Below are 26,032 nucleotides of genomic sequence, written 5' to 3' on the forward strand. Positions count from 1 at the left end.
TCTGTTCTTTCTCTGAAGTACAACATATTGGTGACTGCCAGAGATGATGAAAACTCTTTCTCGTTATTCAAGATGATTCAATATGGGATGGACAGTCCTCTGTTACCGGAGAAGTTTATAGTGTTTCTTTAAAGAAGATCAGATGAGTGAAGAACAATTGCCATAGAAACAAATCCTGAAAGTTTTGCTTCAAAATAATGATTTTGCATCTAGAAGTATAAGTTGTGCTAAATAAAAAAAAATAATTTGGACAAGATTTTGAAACATGGGTTCTTCTAACTCTACTTAAAGTGTAATATGGTGTGCTGGGTTTTCAGCAACGCAGACCATGCTGTACAGATCCAGGCAAAGCTCTTCTGGATAGTGGACTCTTTGGTCTTAGGGATTTAAAAAGGATCAACCACAAAATTAAAATTTTACTTTTTAAAAAATATTTTTAAGTTGTACTTTCTGGTTGCTTTTTTTCCTATTAATCACTGGCCACAGACCAAGCAGGGGAAAACAACACAGCAACATTATTTGCATGTGGACAATGAATCACATTTAAAGAAAGCATTAGCTCTTACACACAGAATTTTGAATCTATCATTAATGACAATTTATTGCCCTTAAAATTCTATAAAGAAAGTGTCTTAACACATAATGGTTTGTGATTTCCTTTGCCCAAGAAAGAGAAAAATGACCCTAAATAGTTCTACTTTTTAAAAAACTACTATAGCATTTGACCATTGCATTTCACAGGCATAATGAAGCAGATTTTAAACAAAAATAATAACATACTTTAATGGAATATTTCCATGTACACTGTGTCTGAGTAAAATTTGTGCCATGAACTCAATGATCAGCAAGGCCTTGCCTAGGAGATCACAGATTCACAGCTACTTTAGTGTTTGACACCCTGTTTAGCATTTAATGGCTAAAATGCACCATTAACTATCCAGGATATTATTTAGAGCACTTTAAATCAGAAATTAATTCATGCAATGCAAAAAGTTATCAGGGTCTGTTTTATTTGGAATGATCATGAGGCCAAAAGACAAAAATTCTACATAAATATATGTATATCACATTTTAGAAATAGGCCTTCAAGTGCATTGTGGGAATGTGTGGACAGTGCTTGCAGGAGAAGGAGAAGAAACTTAATAAAAAAACCCCTTAGTTGAAAACACAGAAATTCTTTAATTAACTTGTGTGATATATCTCCTAGCTGCCTTTGAACACTCCAGTGGAAACAAGGTGCAGAATCCCCCACGTAAATGGGGACTCTCTGCCATTGTTCTAAGTCCCCTTTGAGGGGCGCAATCAGAGGAAAAAAAGACGGCAATTAAAATCTCATGATATGTTCTCCAGCTCTGTGAGAGGCCCTTGCACGGCTGCCAGGTGACTTTGTTCCTGTTTTTCTCTGAGCATCTAGTTGGCTTCAGCATCAGAATAGGGTAAATGCTGCAGATAAGATCACAGATATCTTAGACACTGCTATTTATATGCATACTGTGTTGTCTTATTAGAGGTAGATATAACTTCTTGATTAGCCAGTGGAAGAAAGGCCAGTATTACTCCTTAGTCCTATTAATTAGAATTAAGGAATGAATTAGTTAAATTTATTAAAGTCTTAACCTCTACAAGAAGGCTTTCTTTCAGTATGTTTCATCTGAACATAATTCATTGGACAGTCTATTAAGCAAATTAGTATTTGGAAAGAATTTTATAATTTTCAGGCTAACTCTCTCAACTCTAATCATCGTCAACAGTGGGATACCCTCAGTCAAAACAAGGAAATAGCTGCTCAATGTACTTTATTTTACAATTTACAATTAATTTTTACCTCCCCATTCCTGGAGGTGGAATAACACTTCCTCTGTTACTTGTCAGAGCTTATCTTACTGCTTAGGGTACTTACACTGAAAATGCTTTTTTCTCTTGTGAGCTGAAACACAGTCAGCTGGCCAGGTTAGGCCATGCCAGGCTATATTTCATTTAACAAAATATACTGGACTAAAGTCAATATTTAAGGTTTGCTATTAATATTTAGCTACCACCCATAGCTTTACGAATTTTTAAATGTATTAATATATTTATTACTTATTAGTTATGATACCATGTCCTTTCACTCCACCCTTTATTGCTCAATAGTCTTCCGCCTTCCAGTTTGTAAGGGAGAGGATCTACTCAGGAATAAAACTTGTATATGGAAAACATTGCCGAGCAATTTCTTGGGATGCAGTCTTCGTTGCACTTACTGAAATGCTGAGCCTCCTATTGCCTCAACAATTTTCAGTAGTTCACTTTATTAGGCCCCACCTGTGAAGTGAAAAGGAATATGATTATTGAAGAAAGCTTGCTTTTACCTGACAGGTTTCAAGTACCAGATCTAATTATCATGCCATAAACTGACAATTTCATAGGATAATCTTCTGATAAATACTGTGTTAAAGCCAACACATTAAACGCATTTTCTCATTATGCCAATTGGAATGGAAACAATATTTTCCTTGCCATGGGCACATTAGAACATGGTCAGGCAGAAGCTGTAACAAAAACAGGTAGCAATTTTATTATAATTAAAGATAATACTTTCAGCTTCAAACATGGAACTGGACAGCAATTCCTGCAGGCACCTACTATCCACAATGTGTCATTTTAACAGAGCCACCCAAGAATATGGTGTTCTTGGTGCTACGCATTTGTTTGCATATGTCTATGTATGTACCCAATACTGTCTTTGAATGTTTTCTGTTTCAAGCTCATTTGAAATGAGCGAATATTTCACAGATACTTAATTATTTAAAAGTTCATGAAAATATGAAGATGAATAGGAGAAGAGATTGCATAAATTCTGGACAAAGAGAAGGCTGAAGTGTGAGTTCAAAAGCTGTAAGACATAAGAGAATCCATACTGGAGATGGTAAGATCTTTCATATGTGCCGGCCTGTGAAGAAACCTCCCTCAGAGCTCATAGTCAACCACAAGACAAAAACCAGTTGGTTTCAGTAGTTCCAGTGCTCATAAAATTATTCATTTAGAAAGAAGGTGATATGTTCTGTAAAAGAATAGGCGAAAGAATTGTTTGCCCACCCATACTCTTGCAAGACCTACATGATCTGGAGTCCCTTGCTTGGTGGCCTCTCCTGTCCAGAGAGGTCACTGGGTTGGCAGGACTTCCCTTGTCCCTCAGAGAAGGTGTACTCATTTGCAAGCAATACGCAGTCCCTGCAGTGAAAGCAAATCATCATCTTATCTCCTCAACTTTCCTCTTTGATTTAGGAACATCCAGAAGTAAATGCCCAGCTTGACACCATCATTTATTCTCTTTTCTAGAAAGCTGATAGATAAAGCTAGAAAACTGTGTGATAAAAGCACTATGACTACCAGTACTCCATCCCCATCCCTTTCAGACAAATATGTCATGAAACGTGACAAAAATGTGCAGATCAGACTGTCCTCTTACAGTCCTGCTTTCAGATAAGCCATCTACTGAAGGTTTTACTTTGCTAGTGTCACATAACTGAAAGAAAAATATATATGGAGGAGACAGAGATTGAGAGAAAAAGGACAATCTTCTGAGTAATATAATCTTGAGATCTGTAGGTCATGAAGCCACAACATAGGAAATGAAAAAATCTGGTGACAGCCTTCCTGAGGTACAGATGATAAAGTCTGAATCTTCTCTGATGCGGACTCCAGCACCAGCTATTATTATTATGTCACTGAACCTTTTAAACAAAAAGTTTGTGATGTTTCAAAGGACTACAGGTCAACATGGTCTTTCCCACCTAATTTCTGCTCTCCAAGTGACCTGATTTTGCTGAAGAAGGAGTGAAGGACCTGCCTGCAGGGGTTTTCACCCCAAGGTGTAGGCTGTCATGCAGGGCAGTGCTGAGGATCATTGATGCATTGCATTTATTTAAGACTGATGCTACCCGAGTACTGGTGTACCTTTGACTCTCAACTCGTTCACATCACTGTTGGATGCATCTCTTGATGCATCTCTGTCAAAAAATATGCACTTCTGTGAATTGGTGTTATTTATGTAACTGACAAAGATATCTTAGTTTAGTCATATTGTTGGCCAGCAAAGATCTATTGGGTAATTTTGGGAAAGGATCAATACCTCTTTAACTACACAGCACTCACATATGCCAATTTTTGTCTTTAGAGCCATGTCCCATCAGGACAAGAATGTGAAAATTAATTCAGATGACATGCTGTTGGTATGGTGGAAATAAACAGTGTTCTGACATATCTCAAAGGCATTTGCATAACTGCAAGGTGCAGGTGTTTCCAAGAATCCTTGGCATGGCTTATGAATCCTGGAGTATTTAGCTTCAGGCTTCCTGGCCAAAATACACTCCTAATACTATGTCGAGAAAAGAAACATATCAGCTTGTAGAATAATTCCTAAATCGTACTATATCAGGCAGTGATAACTTTCTGAAGATGCTACTGATAACTAGGGGGAGAGAAAGAAAAATCCCAAGAGAAAGTGACTGTATATATGGATATGAACTGGCAATCGTATATACATGAGACATTCAAACTCTTTGGATCAAGCCTCTACAGTAAGTTGGCAATGCTTTGAGATAGACAGCTCTTTTCCTGTTGCTTGCCATTGCCATGAATTTACTGGAACCACTGACTCATGCTTAATTAGTTGTGCCTTGGGTTATTTTTATATTGTTTTTATGCATTTCTAGTATCTGCTGTTTTTAAGACATGTATTATTCTTCAGGATATTTCATTGCAATCTGGCACAATGATTTCTCTGTAAGATATTGAAACCTGAAAAAACCATCTTTTCAATATCTTGTTTTGACTCAATTCCAAGTAGACAAATCTATGGATGATAAGCTTTCTTCATATAAGTCAGTTAATCAAGTAATGGATTGGTTATTAACTAATACATGGAGCTGGGTCCACACCTAAATTCCTCAGAGATAATGAAATGATACCTATTAGAATGATTGCACATCTCTTTATCTAAATAGAAAGCAACACTTTTTCTATCTGTAAGGAGAGCAGGAAAGTGTTAATGTTTGAAATCCCTGACAAATCTCAGTGGAAAACATCTTTGCTTGTAGTGTTTGTTCACCACATGGTGCATGCTTCAGAAAGTGCTAAATCAGCAAAACTGCTGAATTTGAAATATCGGGAACATTCATCTGCCTCTGAATTCAGTTATGCTATGTGTAAAGATCCTGAATAGAATCTGATAGTGTAACAGCAATGTGGAATTGCATATTAAACATACCTAACCTGTCATTAAAAACCTCTAATTACAGCCATCAGATGAGTCCCTGTGCTGCTACTTGTCATGTTATATCTATATATCATTTTAATGGGAAAAGATAGTATTTCTGATTATGTGGCTTAATGTACAATAGATGAAAGTTATGGGCCTGAACCTGTTCCCATGGAGGTCAATGACAGTTTTGCCATTGTCTTCAATTAGAGCAGGATGTGGTTTTATGACACTAGAGTTTCATTTGCATTAATTAATTTACTTAGTAGGTAATGAAAAACTTGAAAAAACAGCCCTCTGGCTCATGAGTTTGGCACTGTATTTAATACTTTCATTAGGAATAATTGCATTGATAAACTTTTAAGCAGAAATGGGTAAGATGGATCAGTGTATTAGGCAAAATCAAGCTTACCAGCAGTTGACTGGGAAGCCCTGAGACTGCATTCTGTGCGCTAGCCTCGTTTTCTTTTATTTACCAGTGACGAGGTCTAGGATGTTGAATCTTTAATGCTTAGCAGCGTAAGATGAAAACACAAGTTTCATACTTTATGGATTTATATGCTTCGTACATCATGGAGCGGTTCGCTCAGCAGACACTACAGAACTGCCAGCTGGTTTTCAGGTCAGCAGCCTCACTGGGAACAGCAAGGATAGATGGGTGATGAGGCCGAGGTGGTTCTTCACATCGTGGTTGAAGCCAGCAGCTACCCATGTGGAAAGATCCATATACATGTCGCTGAATGCAAACACAATCCCGTGGAAGGAGTCTTACACAGAGTGCTTTGATTGCTTAAATTAAATATATCAGCTTCCTTCTGACTTTTTTAGCTTTTTAGCTGTTAACAGCATTGATTACGTTAGCATCAGGCTCAGGCCTGGGAAAGACAAGAAGCTGCGAAAACAGCGATGGAGGCTGTTCTGCCAAGCTAGCAGGATTGCACTGTGCCAGCTGGCGGGAACGTAGGTTAGTCCCAAAATGCACAGTCTGGGACTGAAGAATTATAAGAAGTCTATACATAACACCTTTCACAGAAAGGACAGGAATCAAATGATCTTCCGGTGAGCCAGTGACAGCCTAAGGAGTTTACAGAGTCTTGCTGGAGAGGTGGTATGACCCAGCAGTGGACGTACTTGTTTGGGATTTCGGTGATCTGGCTGATTTCCACACGCTGCCACATACTTCCCCTGTCATCCTGGCAAAGCCACTTCTCCGCCCGGGCACTGCTTCTACAGCCTGGGGGTAATAACTCTTCTTTATCTCGTAAGGTTTCTGTTTTGGTTGGGTTTGTAAGGTGCTTAGTTACCCAAGTGTCGGGAGCTATAAAGTACCAAGATCAATTGAAAACCCGTCAGTCAGAACTTGAAAACCCATCAGTCTCTGTATTCAGAGCTTTTTATTAAATTAGAAGAAAAAAAAGTGAGACAATATTGGCTTGGGGTCTCTTTGCCCCCTTTAGCATATTGCTATGATTGTCTTGGAATACTTCTAGCCAGGCACACTGTAGTTTATGGACATTATTGTAGAAATACTTGCTGAGAAAAGCTATTTTATTAATTGAGTAGTCTCACTGTAAACCATGTGATATCCCAGAAGACACTTTATAAATAAAGTGTATTTGCATCAAGAGTTGTTCAAGGTTCTCTATTTTACAAAATAATAATTCACAGCTTAAACTAAATCCATCGAGATGAAGTTTATCAGCTGAGCACTTTAATAAAATGGGATCAAACACAATTTCTAGTGGAGACAACAAATGCTTCTTATTTGGCATGATATTTTACATATCTATGTATCACTTTAAAGAAGGTAATTGATGATGTTCCTCCTGTAGAGAAAATGAGTTTGCCTGGCAAGAAATGAGCCTATACATCTGCCTCACTTGAACCAGTCCTTTCTACGTGAGCCTGAAGAAGATTTTCATCCATGTTTCCCAGAAACGATGTTGAATACAGACGACAAGAATAGCTATTTCATTTGAAATTTTACGATACTTTCTGGATTTGTTGCCGTTTGTGGCAATCACCTAAGTGCAGCAAAAAAATAATAATAAAAAAGCTAGGAATGCTGCAAGTAAAAACAGTAAGTTAAGCACATTAAGACAAAAATTCATTCAAGCCCTTTTAAAAAGCAAGATGGAGAGCTAATGCCTATGCATATGATGTAACACTTAGCTCTTCTTGATAGCTAGACTATAATTTGTCATATATTCATTTTTTTAGGCTGATGGAAGCACTCATCTAAAGTGCACTTTGATTTTTTAAAAATAAAAATAACACAGCAGCTCCTTTTTTAACTCTTTAACTTTTTTAACTCTTAGCTTACTGCTTCACTAAAGCTTAGCAGAAGGTCCTCAGTGTGTCTCTTCGAGAAATGCCACTTGTTCAGGAAGTTCTTTGTCTTTATTTCAGTTAACAGACTGGCAATTCAGAGGCTGCAAACCAGTACTCCGTAGCTTATTGCAGAAATGTTATTTAGATTTTACCCTGATTTTGATTCAGTTCCACATTAAACCAGAGTGACTGTTTTATTTCCCCTGTGAAGGGAAACATAGCATTACAAAGAAAAGTTTTGCAACTCTGGAAACCCTTTTTTCCCCTGCAAATCTATTGCTACTGCTCCTTCTACAATGTACAGATGAGGGAACTTCAAAAAGGGGATTGCCCTGCTGCTCACAAAACACATGATACTAGCAGACAGGCACACTCAAGCTGGCTGTGCCTCAAGGCTTCTGCTAATTATTGTCAAATTTACCTCTAAGTCTCCAAAGTAACAATTTTTGCTTGATTACCCAAGGAAACCTGTCCACCTATTGATTTATCCCTAAAATCTGATTGCTATATCTGGTAGATATAGTCATCAGATATTACCTTCTTAAAAACTTCTTAAGCAGCTGCTACATGAAGGACAGAGAGCCAGGCTAATGACACCACTGCAGAAAAGACTGTCACCCAGGCTCAGCGGGTACCTGTTCTGTTTGGCTTGCAGGCTGGTCAACCAGCAGAAGTGTGCTGACATGTCAAACAGCGCAGCAATCCCTCCAAATTGGCCACAGAAAATGCCAATACTTTCTCACTGATGGAGTAAGAGGCATGGAGGGGAAAAAAAAAAAAAAAAAAAAGAGGGCAGTAGCTCAGATGATGGTGAGTGTCTTACAGCACAGGGGATTGAAGTGATGTTATTGTGATAGGAAAAGGATATAGGATCTTCATACAGATATAATTTGTTTAAAATATGACTCAATGCATTATATCATAGTTAATAAAAGGCTAAAAGAACTAGAAAGAACGCTAAATCTAGATTAGAGGTTACCTAGATTTTATTTCATCTACCTTTCAAAGAATGACAAAGAAGTTTTGCTTTTACATCTGGAGAATGCAACGGGATATTTATGCATGTTTACTCACCTCAGAGTTATTAAGACTTTTCATTGCTCCAAAATATTCATTAGATATCAAGGTTATATAGGAGATAAAGAAAAGTTTATATAAGATCCAATTATTAACTCCAGAGCTTCCCTCCCCGCTTCCTTCTTAAAACCATGCTCAGCTGCAGAAGACCCATCTGGGCATCTCTATACATCTTGAAGAGGAGAAATGGGGAGAGGAAGAGTCTTCTTTCCTTTAGCATTTAATTTTAAGATGTCTAAGAACAAAGGGCTAGATAGAAATAGGAACAAATGGATTTAGTATGAGCTGAAATCTTGCAACTTTTATTCAGCTGGTCGTCTCCACACTTCATTGGAACTATTTGCACGATGAGCAGCAGAGGTCGTCTTCTGTGATACTTGGGAAGTTATCTTTGGCTTGCTTTCATAGCCTTTAGCGAGGCAAAATGTCCACTGAAATCTCACACCTGTGCCAAAGCTAACTTTCAGGATGTTCCATTTGAATCATTCCAGCTGGAAAATCACCTCAAAGTAGGATCTTGGTGAAACTTTGAAGCCTTTATCTGATATGAGCTTTCTTAATATTTTTTTTTAAGCAGAACACTGAATTTGAACTCGAGAAGATACAGAATATTTTTTTGTCTAATAAAATATTGGATAATGCACAATCCTATGCAAATTAATGGATGCTCAGGTAAAAAGAAATGCTTATGCGAAAATGTTTCCCACAACATGTAATGATTAGAAAACGTCATTCAAAGTTATATTTATTATCCTATAGTTTTGATAATGTAAATGCCAATCTTTCTTTCCAGAGGTAATTCTTAGTTAGGTAAAATTAGACATTGCTGGAATACATTCAGGTACAAAAATGAAGAATTATGCCCTTGTTGCTCCTTATTTGGAAAGGCAAAGACTTCAGCATCAAATATAATAGTTCTGTAGGCCAAGTAGGTAGTCACGATATGGTGCATAGCAAATGATCTAGGGGGCCATTCTTGATCTTTTTCAGTTCAGCACCTCTCTGCCTTCATGTTGCTGGGGAAACATGGAGAGGGAAGGGAATGACCTGTGCTTCTTGACATGTGTTTTTAAACCTGTTTGCAATTGCTATCCTCAGGCTAAGGTCTCAAAACGATAGGCTGATAGAAAGCAACAGTCAGAGCAAGACAGTACCAACCTGGGAAGTACTCCATAAATGGCAGGTCACTTTCACAAAGAAAAAGCACATCAGTTTTGTAACTCAGAGCATGAAACAGTGACACCAAAGTCTCCAAACTTTGTAGAAAAAAGGTTGCTGTAGCAATTTTTCATCATGTAAACTAATAAAGAAACAAGCACTTGGTGTTCAAAACTTTTACAGTCTCACTGAGTACATTTTAGTTTCATTTGTGATCATCAAAGCACCCCATAAACTGAAGAGCGTGTTCAGCTCATGTTCGATGGGCTGAATTCAATGGGTTGAATTCTAAGTGCAAGACCATGTTTCCACATCCTAACAAAGCACAGCTGATGCAACCCAACTGTGCAAACAATACTTGAACGCTTCAAAGATTTTGTTTCTGTATAAAATGCCTGTAAGAGGACAGAAAAATAGGAATCTTTCATGGAGACAGATTCTGAGCAGAAGAGGATACACGAATTTTTCAGTTGTTACATCAAGTACTAGCTCTTCTTTATGCTTCAAAGGTACTTTGTAAACTTATTCTCTGCTGTGATGTCCTGAATGTATCTCTGCCTCTGAGGAAATAATTTTAACTTGAGCAGTAGTAGTAAAACCTAAGAGAACATGAATGATGTTTTGCCAGAGGACAAAGGGTTCAGAATCTGTTTTTCCACTGTTATAAGCACTGCAGCTTTTCTTCAGTACAGTGACCACAGTCAAAAGGCATAAAGAGTTGCCATGTTCAGAGCACTGTCATTCAATAACATAATTTTCTGATTTTTTAAACCCAGAAGTTTTTGCATTTCTTTGTAAAGTAAGTGCTTCTGCAAAGTCTGTGCTCCTTCTGTTTAACAGCTATATGTGCATGCCAGAAAACTTTGTCAAGTACTGTTTAATGTAATTAAATAATTAAAAAATACAAATATTCTGATTATTGACTAGCTATTTTGTTTTGAATCTGTCAATAAAGACAGACAGCCAACAGGATGAACAGATGAGAACACAGAGTAGCCTCAACAAGGCCACTGCCGCCTGTATGAAATAGTGCAGGGAGCATGCACTGTAATCCAATTAATTTTCTATTAAAGGACATGTAGAGAACAAGCAGCAGCTGCGCGCAGGTCCTGTTTCCTTCTTCTCCTAGAATCTAAGTTTTAAAAGCATAGCTACAGAAAAATGGAATATTTAATGGAAAAACGCTGGATTTCTCAGTGCACTGGTTATGTCAGATTTCTTCAGGGGTGCAAGGCGGCGATGCTGCTCCTTAATGGGAAACTTTATTCTTCCTGCTGGCTCTCTGCAGATTCAGGTAGGCTATTCCTCCTGAACTCCCTGTTTTCGTAGCTTTCCCCACACAGAAGGACAATAAACTTCTGTGTGTTCCCTGTGGCATTGCTACCCACACATCAAGAACCCCTGATCTATGGGCCTGATTAGGCGAAGCAGTGTGTCTGGTTTCGATGAGGCACAAGCTATGGAATCCTCAGAAACCAGGCTGAAACGACGCTGAAGACAGACTTGTTTCAGTGAAGGAGTCTGTTTTGAATTATGCTTCCTATTAGAGGTAGATTTAAAAATTAGGGAACTATGAGTAAATCTGGAACTTAACAAGGCTTAAAATAGGCCTGGGTCACAAATCTTGCTAACTGTGTGATGGGCTGGTCTTCAGTGCAACAACAAGGAGGTCTTTAAGAAAAAAAGTAAGTAGAAAAAACCAGAGTCACTAGAGTATGGGGGGTAGGAAATAATAAAGGTAAGTTATTTCTTCTCATTTTATGTTCTGAAACCCAGGGAAAGCTCACACAAATGGTAAACATATGGAATAAATTATCAGGAAAAGTGATCTCAAAACAAAGACTACAACAGAGTTCAAGTGACACCCTTGATTCATTTCTGGAACATAAATGGATGGAGCCATAAAGTCAACACAAGAAAGTAGGATTACGATTAACCTGAAAAAGGGCAAGCAAATTAGACTACAAGCCATTTTCCCATTCCCTATGGCAGCTTCCCAAGACTGCACATACGAATTTAACATAAGCCCAAATAGCCCTCTTTGCCAACCACAGAAAAATTAATCAAACATATTCTTGTACCAGAAGAGTAGTAGGTATTTATACAAATAAAGAGGCAATATCTATTTATACACATATGCACCCAGATGTGAGTGCATGTTTATTGTGAAATTAGATAACTAACATAAAAATCATTATGCAACATTATACAGGTCAGTTAGTTAACTGCTGGAGTTTCAGTCAAGATGGCCATAAAATCAGGTAATAAAGCTACAATGCTTTGAAAACCCAGATGTATTTGAAATGAGTTGTTCCATGTAATTAAAAGAGATGTGAGAGGTCAGGAGAACAATATAATCTAACACCACGTCTACATTGCAGACTTCAGCTGGCACAGCTGCATCAAGGAGAAGTACGAAACTGTTTTAATACCTGACTGACACAGCTGTACTGCCAGCTGTGCCACAAGTGTTAATATAATTGCACTGGCATAAAGGTGAAATTCCATAAATATTACTTCTTCTCCTTGCTGTTTTTTCTACACTGGTATGATACACAGATGTGCTAACGTAACTCCAGCTCTAACACAAACACTTTCTGTAGTAATAACATAGATATAGCCAAACCCACCAAGGTCACAGAAGCACATGCTAAGAGTTTACTTTGACTATTTCTACACTAAACATATTACATCACTGATGTGCTCCAAATACATACAACTAGGGATTTGCAGGAAAAATATATCAAAGCTGCTCCATAAGCAAAACTTCTACAAAGTCAGCCCTTCTAGCAGCCCAGCTGTGTTGCTTAGGGACAGCATGTCTTCCTACCTCTGCCCACACATCTGTGCTGGCAGAAGCCAACACCAACAGACCTGTTCCCACTGCTTCACTTCCCATTTCTTATTTCACTGCATGCCTTGAGTGTGCACGTGATTTCCTCAAGTTCTCTGGCTTGATTTTGTCAGCTGAAACTACCGGGAGTTAGGCACAGACATGACATGAGGTCGGGCTGTGGTCTGCTATGCCAAGCCCTGGCACCGGTAATGACGGCAGGTCTGCTATCCCAAACCCAGCCACTGGCAATGGCAGCAGGCCGAAAGGGAAGAGGGGGAACCAGCAGAGCCTTGATAAATGCCAGGGTCGACATTCTCTCCCTTATTCCCACAGCAGCGCCATTCCGCCTGCCAACAGGCGAGCTGAGGCCAGCACGGCGCTCTGAATGAAGGCTGGAAAGATATTTGGAACAAATTAGATTCAAAACGTATCACTCTTCATGCCCGCCGATTCCTCCATCACCCCGCCCAGCCCTGTGAGAGGAGGCCGGGGCCCCCAGCCCTCGGCCTGGGACGGGCCTGGCGCTTGGGCGGGACAATCAATGGACCAATCAGAGAGCAACTTCCTGGAATTCTCATCCAATAGTCAACTTCTCGTGAGCTTCGGGGCGGAGGCGAGCAGATGACTAACGCTGAGATACATGTTTGATTCTGGCAAGAGGGACGGGCCTGCACGGTGCCCTCACGCAAAATGGTTGCTGGCAGTGGTCACGTGGGCGGCAATCCCTCGTGGCTGGGGCGTTGCTAGGGGGACACCCAGCAGCGAGTACAAACATCGGGAGGAGGATGAAGCGCATGCGCGGCACCGGAGGGCGGGGGGGAGCTAGGCGGGATGGGGAAAGCGTCACGAAGCTCCGCCCCGTGGCGCGAAGCCACGCCCCCATGGCTCGCGGCCGTACCGTTGCGGCCGGGGGGCGGGGTTTTCGCTTCCTCCCTGGCGGGGCCGGGGCGAGTCGTGCAGCCCCGCCCGCGGGGTGTCCCCGGTCGCCCGGCTGCCCCCCGCCGCCCTCAGCATGCACGGCGCGCTCGCCGTCCCCGAGGAGGTCTGCAGCCTCCTGGCAGGTAAGGCCGGCCGCCAGCAGGGAGGGAGGGCTTCCCGGGGGGCGGGCGGTGAGCAGGGCGGAGGGGAGGCCGAGGGGGGCGGGCCGGCGGGAGGTGTGACGGGCCGAGGCAGCCGACGCGGCCGGGGCTTGCGCGGGGGGAGGACGGGACCATCCCCGTGTGCCGCAGCCCCGGCGGAGCGCTCCTCAGCGGGCGCTGGGCGCTCGCTTCCACTTCGTGGGTTCGGGGGTTCCCTTCCCCCCACCCGACAATTTATCTCCCCCGGTTACTTCTCCCGCTGTGCCCCTGTGGCCGCGGCAGCCCTCCGGCGCGGTGCTGCGGTTCCCTTCCCCGCGGCTGCCCGGCGCACCCGAAATGAGGAAGGAGAGAGGTCTGGTTCCCGCTCCCGGCCTGGCCATCGTGCTGCGGCCCAGCGCTCGCAGTGTCCCCCATCCGCCTCAGGGAGGGGTGAGGTGTTCGGGACCTCTGGCGAGCTAGGCCAGGGGGGTGTCAAAGCTACCGGGCGTCAGGCAGGCCCCGTGGCCCTGTTTCTGGCCGCCGAGTGAACCCCTCAGCGATCAGGTGAAAGTTTCTCCGAGGTGTGTCAGTGGCCCGGCAGGTAGTGTTGGGAGTTAAGCCCTGTCGTTCTGGTGCCCGCAGGATCCTTTCCCCGAATTAACTGGAAAAAAAAGGAAAAACTTCCCTGCTAAACAGCTGAGGCTAATGCCATCGAATTAAGATATTACTGAATTGCTGACATTTTGTCATATCAGTCAAATACGTCTGACTGTGACTGTCCACGCTCTTATGGATGCGTTGGAGCATAGGAATGGGACGATTTCTCGCTGTGAAAAGTTGTCAGCAATAATGTTAGTAAGACTTAAAAATACTGGTGATGTTTTTTATGTTCAAGATTTATATTTTTTAAAAAACTTTTTTTTTTGCTGTCCATTAAAACAAATTCTATGTTTCTGATTTGGGTTTTCTTTTACCTTTATGAAAAACTCATAAAAGGCTTTGCTATCCTGAAACAACTTCAGTTTCAGTGGGAGTATCTTTCTTTTGAGAATTTCTGTTTCTACAACAGGAGCTTATGTAGATCTGATTAAGCCATTCAGATTACCCAGGGTTTTCAAAAACTTCCCTTTGAAATGAAGTACTCAGTTACATGGCTGGGCACCTGTTAGAATCTAGTTTAGCTCTTCACCTTTGAAGACTGTTCTTTCTTTAAACATTTTGATTGTAAGAGTGAATGCTTGAAACACATTACTTTTGCCAGTCAGTCTTCTCATCTTTAAAGCACTTCTGCCAACTATCTTAAGTGTTCTCCTAACTGTCGTTTGTAACTACGTTGTTTACAGATCATACCATCTGTAGTAAAATCTGCGTGGAAGGCCACCAGAAAAAATGAAAGCTGCTGATGATTGCTTCTCATGGCGTAGATTCTTAATCATTAACCACAACAAAACAAATGAACAAAAAAATAGCCTTAGCCAGCCTTTCCAAACTTTGGTAGTTTCTGTGGTATTACTGTTTTCTGGACCTTGTGATCACATGAAGTGCATGTGTTTGTTTCGGAGCTGTGTTCACTGGATGAAGCCGATCTTGAAACTCTTCAGTGTTCTAAGGGCTTTTAGGATTTTTTCAGGGGCAGGGTGTGATGCAGATGTGATCATTCCAGACTGTGATTTGGTTTTTTTGTCATGGTGCCTCATTTACACAACTTGTCCTTCTCCTTATCTTTATCCAGTCTCCCACAGAAAGAGCGATACAAAGGTTTGTATTTTGAAGTGAAACTGAGAACACCTGTTTTCCCTCAAGGAAATATATTATTTCAGAATCACTATGATCCACAGCCTAAGTTATATACAGGTATCTAGTGTCTGTACAGTGTGTACAGCTTCAGCTTTTCTGGAAGAAAACAAGGTAGTTTCTTTAGTGCTGTCTGTAGAAGTGAAGTTAGAAGGAGAAGGGAATTGTTTACCAATCATCTTTAAATCTTTGGTTTATTGTTATGGTAGCATAAATGCTACATAATACTTCTCTACAACTGTAATGATAATATTTTCAACTTAATTTACATTCACATGCAATTTTGGTTTTTTGGGACTCAATGCAAAATGAGCTTAACACTTGTTAATTTTATGACTAATTATGCAGTAAGCAGAAATCTAGCAGGGTGGAGAAGGTAGTGAGGAACAACTAATAGTTCATAACTTTTAATCCTTACTTGTGGAATTGTCAAAAGGAAACAAATGTAATGATAATTATGGTTATACAGTGTAAAAATTCAGTAACCTGATTCCTTTTTTAAAAATATATGGCATTACTTTTTACAGTTTGTGTAACCTCTCCTTCCCCTCCCCCCCCCCTTTTTTTTTTTGTTTTATGTTACTGGTCAAGTGTGTGAAAGTTAGGAGCTAGAGTAATTCAGGCTGTGTAAGCAGTTCTTTCACTGATATGTTTAGATTCTCGTAATCTTTAATTATTTAGTCTTCTGCTTCTTTTTGCTCAAGCTATTCATGTAGTGAAGATGTATGGTAATGGAGGAAGGAAGGGAGCTCTGTAATATCTTTACTATTCATTAAGCAACCCTTATACAATACAAAGACTACAGTGAGTAGATAGTTATTAATTTCTGCATGCTCTTCTGCGAGAGTGCTTCTTAATGTATTATTTTAATGGCTCACAAGTATTGATTCAGCCAGCTCTTTGAGATGAGGGAATATTGTTTTCCCGTCGGTAAAATTAGTGTAATAAACAAGATGTGATCTGGGGTCACAAAAAATAATCAATGATGGAACAGAATTAGAATTCAAATTCACCTGCCTCCACGCTGTGCTAGTTTCTCCAGAAAATAGTGTGAGTTGGACGTCTATATTCAGTGGCCATTATGAGTGCCAGGCACTTCTTTGTATCAGGTTCTGTTGAGAACATGCAGTTAATGTCCAGCAACAAGCACCCTTTTTTTTTCTTTTTTTAGCCGCATAGCAGTGAGGCAGTGGCAGATACAAAACCTCTAAATATTGTGGTGTTCTTCCTCTCCTTGGTCTTTTTGCCTACTATTTCCAGCTTCTGCAACAGGTGGAAGAGCGATCATCTGGATTTCCTTATTCCTGCTTAGCCTTGATTGATTGTTGGAGTACTGTCCACCCACTACGCTGAACAAGTAGGGGTCCTACTGGAAAACATACTAAGTGCTCCCGCAGTTAAACATGGCGATAATGGGAATAAACACACCAGGGGATGAATTAAAGTTGCACAGGAAACTTTCTGACTTGTGAGTGCTTTACTTTGAACCTAAACAATATTATATCTTTACCACAAAAACAAATTCTGTCACACATGCTGGCAGGATCATTATAGTTGCATGTCAGTGGCACTGAAACGTTCCAGGCAGAAGCACAGCTTGAGCTCGGGGCTAACTGCATTAGTTGGAAACAGGAGGAAGCTGTTTCTGTAAAGTTGAAGGGGAAAGGTCAGTGTGGCAATGAGCTTATTGCAGAGGATTGTTGGGATTTCACAATCCCACCCTCTCTTCTCTGACTTGTTCAAGTGGTGGGAGGGAAACACTGGAGACAGAAACAGGGTCCTCTGGTCATGAGTTGAACTTCTGGTGGGACGAGAAAGTAATTTTGTTGCTCTCTTACCTTCCTCTTTACACCTGGGAGGTGTGTGGTAGTGTATGTAACTTATTCATTACCTGCCTGTGTCTCTGCACCTTCTAGATGATGCCTGAGATTTTGAAATTTAGTGAGGGAAGCCCAGCCCCATTGTGCCTTTTCTTTTGAAAAGGTATCCTCTGTTGAGTTTGTGTTCAGGATCTTTTTGTGGGTGTTTGGCAAAGTGGAATGTTACTAGGGTTTGTGTTGTGTGGTTTTGGTGTTTTTTTTTTTTTTTTTCTTGCTGTCAGATTATTATTGGTTATGTAGACTGTTGGTGGCTTGCTTATTTTTATTTTTCCTTACTCTTTGATGCACATTCTAAGTTTTGGCTTGTCCATAGCTGAGAAGGATTTCAGAGGCTGCTTCTTCTCCAAAGGCGTATTATTTCTCCTGTAATGTAAATCAGACTGGTTACTTCAGTCATCCTGATTAGAGAAAAAAAAAAAATCTCTATTTTTTTCATTAATGGAGATTTAGTTGGAAAAGTTAAGAATTCTTTATTTTTTAAAAAGTTTTTGATGGCAACATGATCATTAGATATATGTATTGTTTACATCTTTTCCCTCTTATCTTCATGACATCTGTGATTATAGTAAGGGTCCTTTTTTATTCAGTTTTTCTTTCACACTTTGCAGTATTTCCATTTTGAATCTTCTGTATTAATTTTTAAAAGTTACAAAGATTTTTGCTATGAAAATGAAATAAAACTCTTTCTCTAGTTCATATGAAACCTTATATCCATTTTCCTTGTTCTACTAAACAAAACCCCAATACTAAGCAGAAACCAATGTTCTTGCCCTTGAAGCTATTTTCACCCAGATGTTATTCAGTTTGTTTAAATGCTTAGTCATATTGTCCAAATTGCCTCTTTTCAATGTGATTCTTTTATTTTCAAATTAATATCTTTTACCCACTTTATTAGTTGCATCCTGGAAAAAGTATGCAGAAGAGGGCAAGGCAAGAAAACTACAACGGTGGATCCAGTGCATGAGTTTAATTTTGCTGACCTTTTATTTTTGGGCACTACTGTAGTTATATTTACCCCTGATGCCCAGAAAACTAACTGTCCTTTTTTGACCTCCTTGTCAGCTGTTGCTGGACTTGCTTCTTACATTCCTGTCATAGGAAAAGCCACCTAGGTATAGTGTAGCTGTTCTTCATTGGCTGTTTCAATTTGAAAAGGACATTGTTGTTCAAAACTTTACTCCTTTGTTTCAGAATATCATTTTCACATTTCCAAGGCTTTAACAAATGCTGGTTCTTGCTGAAGAATCCATCTTTACAAGATAAACCAGGGCGATTATTGTAGACATGTATTTACAGCTTTGGTAATATATATGTATTTCAATAGTAATGGAATAAGAATAGAAACACTGAGGTGAAAAAAATGCACAGAGGCATTCCTGGTAAGAAATAACCTTCAGTGATTTGAAACATAGTTCAATTGTCTCTGCCATAAATTTGAGAATAAGTGTCATATATGGGTGATAAAAATGGCATAGGCTATTTTTTATATACTCATTATTCACTTAGTTTGTCTTTTTCAATTAACATGGAGTCTATCTTTCTCATCTGACTGGGTTTACGTTTCTTTCATAATCATATGTCAACAAACCACAATAGATGCAGCATAATGTGGCATACAGTGTAAATCTTTAGGTTAATCCTTAATGGTTTGGGTTTTTTTTATTATAGTTCATTTGGAATCACTTTGTAACTTGATCATGATTTGTACTGGTGTGGTTTTTTTATGATATGCTTAATATGTTACAGCTTGATCTTTTCTCACCTCTTTAATGAAGAGGGAGGATGCTCAACTACTCAGCCAATGAGATTAGATATATCTTGAGATCAGATATCCTTGATTATACTATTTTTTTTCTTGAACCTCTTAAAAGAGTTGTCTTATCTATTTACTTCATTTGAGGAGTCTTAGCAGTTTAGGTGTACTTCTACTTTCTAAATCGATAATGAAACTGTTGCATGTCAATGTTTGGCATGATACTCGCTTTGTATGTAGCAACATGCAAGATAGCCTTGCTTTTGGGGATGGTAAGGTACAGCAATTTCTAAAGGCTGTCCTTTCCAGGACTTCGTGCTAAAAGGAATGCACACCTACTTGTTAGGCTGCCATCAATGTGATATTTTTAGACATCTTAGAGTGTCAGTCATTTTTATTTGACATATGTTCTGTTTATGTATATGTATACAAATATTTTTTTAAAAGACAGTTTAGCAAACTCTGGAGAGAAACTTTTAAATAGAGTTGGGAAGGAAGGGGGAGAGCAGAAGCAAAATGCTCATGTTTCTTGATTCAAGAGGACAGGCAGTCATGGGTATCGCCTGATAATTTGTGTTCAAACCTGTTCCCTATTAATGAATTGCAGGAAAACTTTGAAATCAAATTAATTGCTTTCTAATGCCGGCCCATGTAAAGCTGAAAGATACGTGGCAGATTGTTTAATGTTGGTCACCTTTGGACAGTGTGTGTGCGCAAGCGTGCCCAGCTTGCAGCTACCTTCCAAAATTCTCTGGCCTGTCTTCCCAAATTCTGTGGCTTGCAGCCAGTTTCTGGCTTTCTCATTCCTTGAGGTGGAGCAGAGAGATTGGAAAAGGCTTGTTGTGGCTGGAGGGATTGTTCTGCTGACCTGCCGTTCCTTTCTTGTGTGACTGGCAGCTCATCCACCAGGTGACCCCATGCAAGTGTCCCTTGTCATATGACGGCTGTGTGTCCTGCCCTGAAACAGGACAGGGACCTGCATGTGTGCACTGCCATATCGGTGGAAACGTGCCTGTCTCATAGCTGATTTATAATTGTTCTCTATCATTTGAATGGTGTGAACTCATCAGGTGATGAAGTAGTGATTAACTTTTTGATAATGTGATGGACAACATTTTTTTTTTTTACAGAAGGAAAGGAGAAAGGATGACGCAGGGCACGGTTTTTGAGTGCTTCTATGAGAGTCCGTTTGGCCCACCCTGACACAAAAATGAGGTAGTTCTGCCCAAGTGTCTTCGTTTATTAAGTGTGACTTACAATCACAATATTAAGCCCTATAAACAACAAAACTGCTGTGACTTGTTATGATTAGCACTCTTTAATGCAGCACTTGCTTTGGGCTAAAAATTTACAACATTCTTGAAAAAGCCTATCTGCATATTTTCAGCCTTCATTTAAAAAAAATAGCCCCAAAGACTTAAAACGATGAAAAACTTGCAGTGTTGTCTGTTTATAGTCATGGAAGTAAAGAGAACCACAAAATGTTTTAACAATGAAAAGCAAAATAAATCATAATTTTTTTCCTTGTAAAAGGAATGCAGATGAAAATGAAATTAAAATGGCCTTTCAACTTTTAACTGTTGTGTGAAATGGCAATTAGGCTTTGAACTGTGTGAGCTGGTTGAAGTGGGCAGAGCTAGATGGTAGCATGACTTCCCTTTTCCGTCAGTTTGTAACCTGTATTGACAGAGCAATTTGTGAGTGGATCATGTAAATTGTATCTTTCAGTTCAGCACCTATTTTTCATTTCTGGAAGCAAATTTTGAATGGAAACAGCCTCTGCAATGTGTGATACTAAATAGCTGCTCAGTTTGTTAGAAACAAACAATTTATGGAAATAGATAATTTGTTTTGTTTGTTGTGTGGTGACTGATTAGTAAAAGTGCTTTTAAATCAGAAATCTGTTCAAAGAGGTTTTCTTTTTGGAGTTTATCTTTTATTCCTTTTTAAATTCCTCACTGGACCAATGCCTACTGAAGCACGAAAGAAACATGTCTACACTCAAGTGCTTGTGACTAGTAGTTTACACATTCCTTTTCTGTATAGCATTAAACTAGCAGAGGAGAGAGATCATTCTGGAGAAGGAAGAGCAAGTAGGTGACTAGAATAGCAATGAGAAGTGGGTAAATTTTGCTGCTTCTGTCTGAAGTTCACTGTATGATACTTGCATCTGTCATACAAGTCCTGAGCTCTGTTCTTATACCAAGGTAAATGCCTTTGTGAAATGTCATAGAAACTGCGAGAATGTTTGTTTCTTTATGTTAAGCCAGTGGTGAAGCTTTCCCTAACAGGGACTGCTGCTTCCATACTCTGCCACAGTGTGGAAGTACAGGTAGTGAAGAGATGATCGTAACTTGCATAACTTTCTTGTCCCTTGTCCAGAGGAGCTTAGGATAAGTTACTTATCTCATGTGCATCTGGCACATCCTGAATGGATTTACAGTGCTAGATCAGAAGGTGGCTTGAGCAAGATATGTAACATTCTGTGTAATTGTGAGTAGATAAGAAAATCTATGATATAGTAACATGGAATTTTCCAGGTATATTGCTTCTTTAGTATCCTGTTGAGGATCATGTGTACATCAAGTCTGTCTTCATATTTTGGGATTCTGATGAATCAAGTTGTATGTTTTCTCTGGGCTTATGGAAGTAGTGGGGTTCCACAATGAGTACAGTGCATTCTGTTTGTGGCTACCTAAGCTCACAGAACTTGTTTTACAATCTCACAGGAGAGGGAAGCCATCCCAGGGATGCCTTCTCTGTAACTGCTGCTGCTGTTTAGAAACAACAAACTTATCAGGAGCTTGTGCATGCCTGCTCTCTTTCTGTCTCCCCCCCATCTCATTACCTACTTTTACTGAGAATAGATGAAGCATCTACTTCAGCTCTTTACCTGCATTATTTCTGCTTTCAAAGTCCAAACTTTTCCAGAAAAGAACAGATTGCGTCAACAACATAGTTAGAATACACTGTAGATACGAAAATTTGAGGACTAAGCCAGAAGTGGTAATTGCTGCTTCTGATAACATGATTAAGGAGTATGTGGGGAAAAGAAACCAAGTTATCTCAACATTTGTTTGAAAGTATGAAAAAAAAAAAAACTTTGAGAGTCAGTCAAAACCAAAGACGACTGAGTTCTCAGCTGGGTTTTGAGCTTTTCCAAAAAGTGAAGAAGCCCCTTGAGTTTAAATGAAGACTGCTGAGACAAAGTTCTGTGATGAATTAGTATCCAAAGATTACTGTGCAAGCATTGCTCCTTATTTATAAATGTGACTAATTCCTCTAAGCTTTCACATATTGCTGCCTAGGTAGAACTTTGAAGCTGCTCTCTATTTTTTGAAACAAATCTGTAGAAGTGTAAAGGAAGAGATCTTAAATCAGCATGTTCTTCCCAGAGTGAAAGATTGGTCTGTACTGGAAAATCCTGTTGGGTTTCATTGAGGGGAAGAGCTGTTGGCAGGGTTTTTTGTGGTTTTTTTTTTTTTTTTTTTTTTACCCTCAGTAGTATAAGTATCGAGTCTTTTGACCTAAGGGAGGTTTTGTGGATGGTCAATGTCTTGGGGATTGCATGGGTCCTCATTTGCCTGCTGATCGGAAATTACAGTCATTGGAATTTATGAAGATGTATAAATTTTCTGTGGGTTAGGACAAAATGTTTCCAGGGATGCTTGCTTTATGGCATAGGGGCTGTTGGGGGTGTGTCTGGAGGATTCATTAATACAGATATTAAGTGCCTTTCCTTCTGTCCTTTTAAAAAAGGAATGCCATAGAACTGAGCGTGGGTCCCCCCACCTCAGGGCTGCTTTGGAATATGCGATGAGGAAGCGTCTCTGTTTTGTGGGGAGGGGGATCAATATCATTCTTCAGAACTCTGAAACACTTTACAAAATGAAGATTTTGCCACGTTTTGTGATGACAGCAAGCCAATCTAAACATCTAAACAATAATCTGGTAAATTATGTATAAAGATTGAAATCTTTGTAATAGCTATGCTAGTGTTCTCAAAGAGTAACTTTTAACTTAATTTATTTTCCTGCAGCCTGAAATACAAAGTGGGATGTGTTTCTGTTGAACTTCTGTTTTCTAAAGAAAAAAGCAGGCAATTAAGGCTTTCAGTTAGGAAATCTGCAGTAAATATTCATTTAATGTTGTTTTAAAATGTAAACTTTTGCATGTAAACATTTGAGTATGTAGCTGGTTGTTTTGTATTTTGTATTTACATTATGAAAATGGAATGTCTTGTCTGATTTAAAGTTACAGGATTAAAATAGTACTACCCATACATATTTGCATCTACACAGATTGAGCCAAAGTGTCCAAAGTGTGTGTGTGTATATATGGGGGGGGCAGGCACTGCATGGGGGTGTTTGTTACTAACATGCTTCCCTTTATTCAACAAACAGTTATTATCCATACAAATGAGAAATTTAAATTAACAAGTCGGACTTTTTTGGTTGTATTTTTACTTTTCAGTTTTCAGGATAATTGTATGTTGATTGGTAACTGCAAGAAACTTTTACAGTTATTTTTGGCAATTATTTTTGTTAACCAAGAAAACATGCTACTGGAGGAGTTACGCTTCCCCAGATTCTCAGTCACTGCATTGTTTCTATCCTATAGAATGAATATTTGCTATATTACAAAGAACCATTGTAACTTTTATGGAATGCTTTGATTCTACATGACTATATAAATGCATGTTCTGGATAAGAATAAAAAAATACAATTCAAATTAGAGCCTTAGTTTGTGATTCTGCAAGTGCAGGCATGCTTAACTTCAACTACACGCTTGGGCTTGACTCTGTCAATATGGTTACTGTGCCTACCTAATTGTTTGCAGGATTAAGACTTTGGATAGGAACTTTTAGTCCAGGAGGGAGTTCAGAGACAATGTGAGAACATTTGAGAATACTGTAACCAGTAAGTGACCTATATTAGCAGCTGGGTAGGCGTTGCTGCTGAAATAATGAATTAGTCAACCATTTTTGTAACTTGAACTTCTGAAATAGCATGACAGTAATACATGCATAAAGGCTATTTCCATGTTTTGGCTTTATCCCTTACTTTAGGTGATGGAAAGTAATTGTTATAGTACTGCAATTTATTAGGACTTATGTGGCATAATTAAGTGAGCAAGAATCAAATGTTACCATAGGATTTGCTGTGCTAAGCATAAGTAGATCAGAGAACAAACGTATCCCATTTAGAATCTGAAATGTCCGTTAACTACGCTGTGTGTAGGCCTGAAAATAATTTTCTTAGTTTTTTCACAGTACTATCAGGACAAACTCATTACAGCAGTATTTATCTTTTTTTTTTGACTGTGTTTTTTCTTTTTTATTTAGATGTTGACACATTTATTTCCCAAACACTAAAAGGAGAAAATCTATCCAAGAAAGCAAAGGAAAAAAGGGAAGTTCTTCTTAAGAAGATAAAAGATGTTAAAGCAAGGTAAGTGAGCTTTGTGGCTTTAATATGTTATAAAATCACTTACTGATAACAAGTTTTTACAATCTTTTAATAACCATTAACAATATTAACAATGAAAAATCTGTCTAGGTCCTGATTTTTTTCATTGCATGGGTTCAAGTCTTTGTATCTTTCTTGAGGTTGCTACAATTTAGTAAGAAATGGAAACAGAAGGATATATTCCATTTGAATTACTGTAATATTCTGAACCCTGATTGCAAGCTGGTTGGGTAGAGCTTGCCTTCACCTCTGTTTTGGTAAGCTCTATTAAAACAAGAGAAATACAATGCATTGATAATATGAATGAGCATACTGCCACATCACCATACTCAGCTGGTGTAAACCAGCATAATTCAATGCTAACTTTTTGCTTTACTGTATATTCTGTCATTTAGCTCCGTAATAGAAAATTGAAACATAACTGGAAACTATTTATAGATCATAAGTTTGTTTCAGCAGTGTTATAATAGTGAAGTACTATGAGAGACCAAGCAGAGGGCTGTGGTTTGTTGTTAGTGTTTTTTTTTTTTTTTTTTTTAAAGATCAGGTATGATTTGAGAGACTGTTCTATTGTGTTTTAATTTCAGTCAATTCAGCTACAGAGATTTGGCTGTAGTTTTATTTGTGCTACAAAATTTTCTTTGCAAAATTTCTTTTCTTCCAACTCTAATCAATTAGGATATAATCTAGTACTTGCTGTTCTTTTCCCATTGTTGTTTCCAAAGTGTTTTTCTACTGATTACTCCTGTTGGATATCTCCTAACCCTTGCTTTGATGATATGCTCCTGCCTCTGTGGCAACTTGTTTACAGTTTCAAAGACGGCACAATCCTCTGGTGAGGGCATCATTCCTTGTATCGCACTAAGTCTGTGGGAAGACATGAGATGTGTCCCAAAATTTTGTAATTGAAGATTTGTGTGCCTTTGATTCAGGCCATAAATGCTTAGGGAACTACTTTTGTTTGTTTGTTTGTTTGTTTAAAGGAACCAGGATTTTCTTTCTCTCTTACTTTTTTCTTCTTTTTTTCTTGTTCTCTTTTTGTGTGCTTTCCCTTCTGAGTTGTTTAGCTTACTGGGACTGTACAGATGACTTGCAGGTACAGCACTACTGACTTTTTTTCTTCAGTCTTGTAACTCAACTATGTTTTTTTGGATGATGAAATATCAAAGGAGGGAACGTGCAGTTACGAGCACAGTTGACACTGAGTCCCTTGCTATTTGCTTACATGACCCCATGATTTCATGTCTTATTTTAATTTCTAATTCCTTCCTCGTCTCCTGTAACATTATTCACTGTTAACAGTGCTTTACTCTTCATGCAGGCTAAAAAATACATGTACTTTGTAGTCTTTGATTTTTCACATCCCACATATCTGGCCGTGCCTAACTGCTACGCAGGATTTCTTAGATCTGGCATTTTATCTCTGTTTGCATATCT

General features: G+C 39.1%; 1 protein-coding gene across 1 annotated transcript in view; it reads left to right on the forward strand.

The window, feature by feature from the left end:
- Positions 1–13,513: 13,513 nt before the first annotated feature.
- SKAP2 (src kinase associated phosphoprotein 2) overlaps positions 13,514–26,032 on the forward strand; it is a 122,793-nt gene continuing 110,274 nt past the window's right edge. The window contains exons 1-2 of the mRNA XM_054815586.1: positions 13,514–13,702; positions 24,472–24,577. Of these exons, the coding sequence (XP_054671561.1) occupies positions 13,654–13,702; positions 24,472–24,577 (155 nt within the window). The 5' untranslated portion in view covers positions 13,514–13,653. The remainder of the gene's footprint in view (positions 13,703–24,471; positions 24,578–26,032) is intronic.

This window comes from Grus americana, chromosome 2 (assembly GCF_028858705.1).
Source record: "Grus americana isolate bGruAme1 chromosome 2, bGruAme1.mat, whole genome shotgun sequence".
Classification (NCBI taxonomy): domain Eukaryota; kingdom Metazoa; phylum Chordata; class Aves; order Gruiformes; family Gruidae; genus Grus; species Grus americana.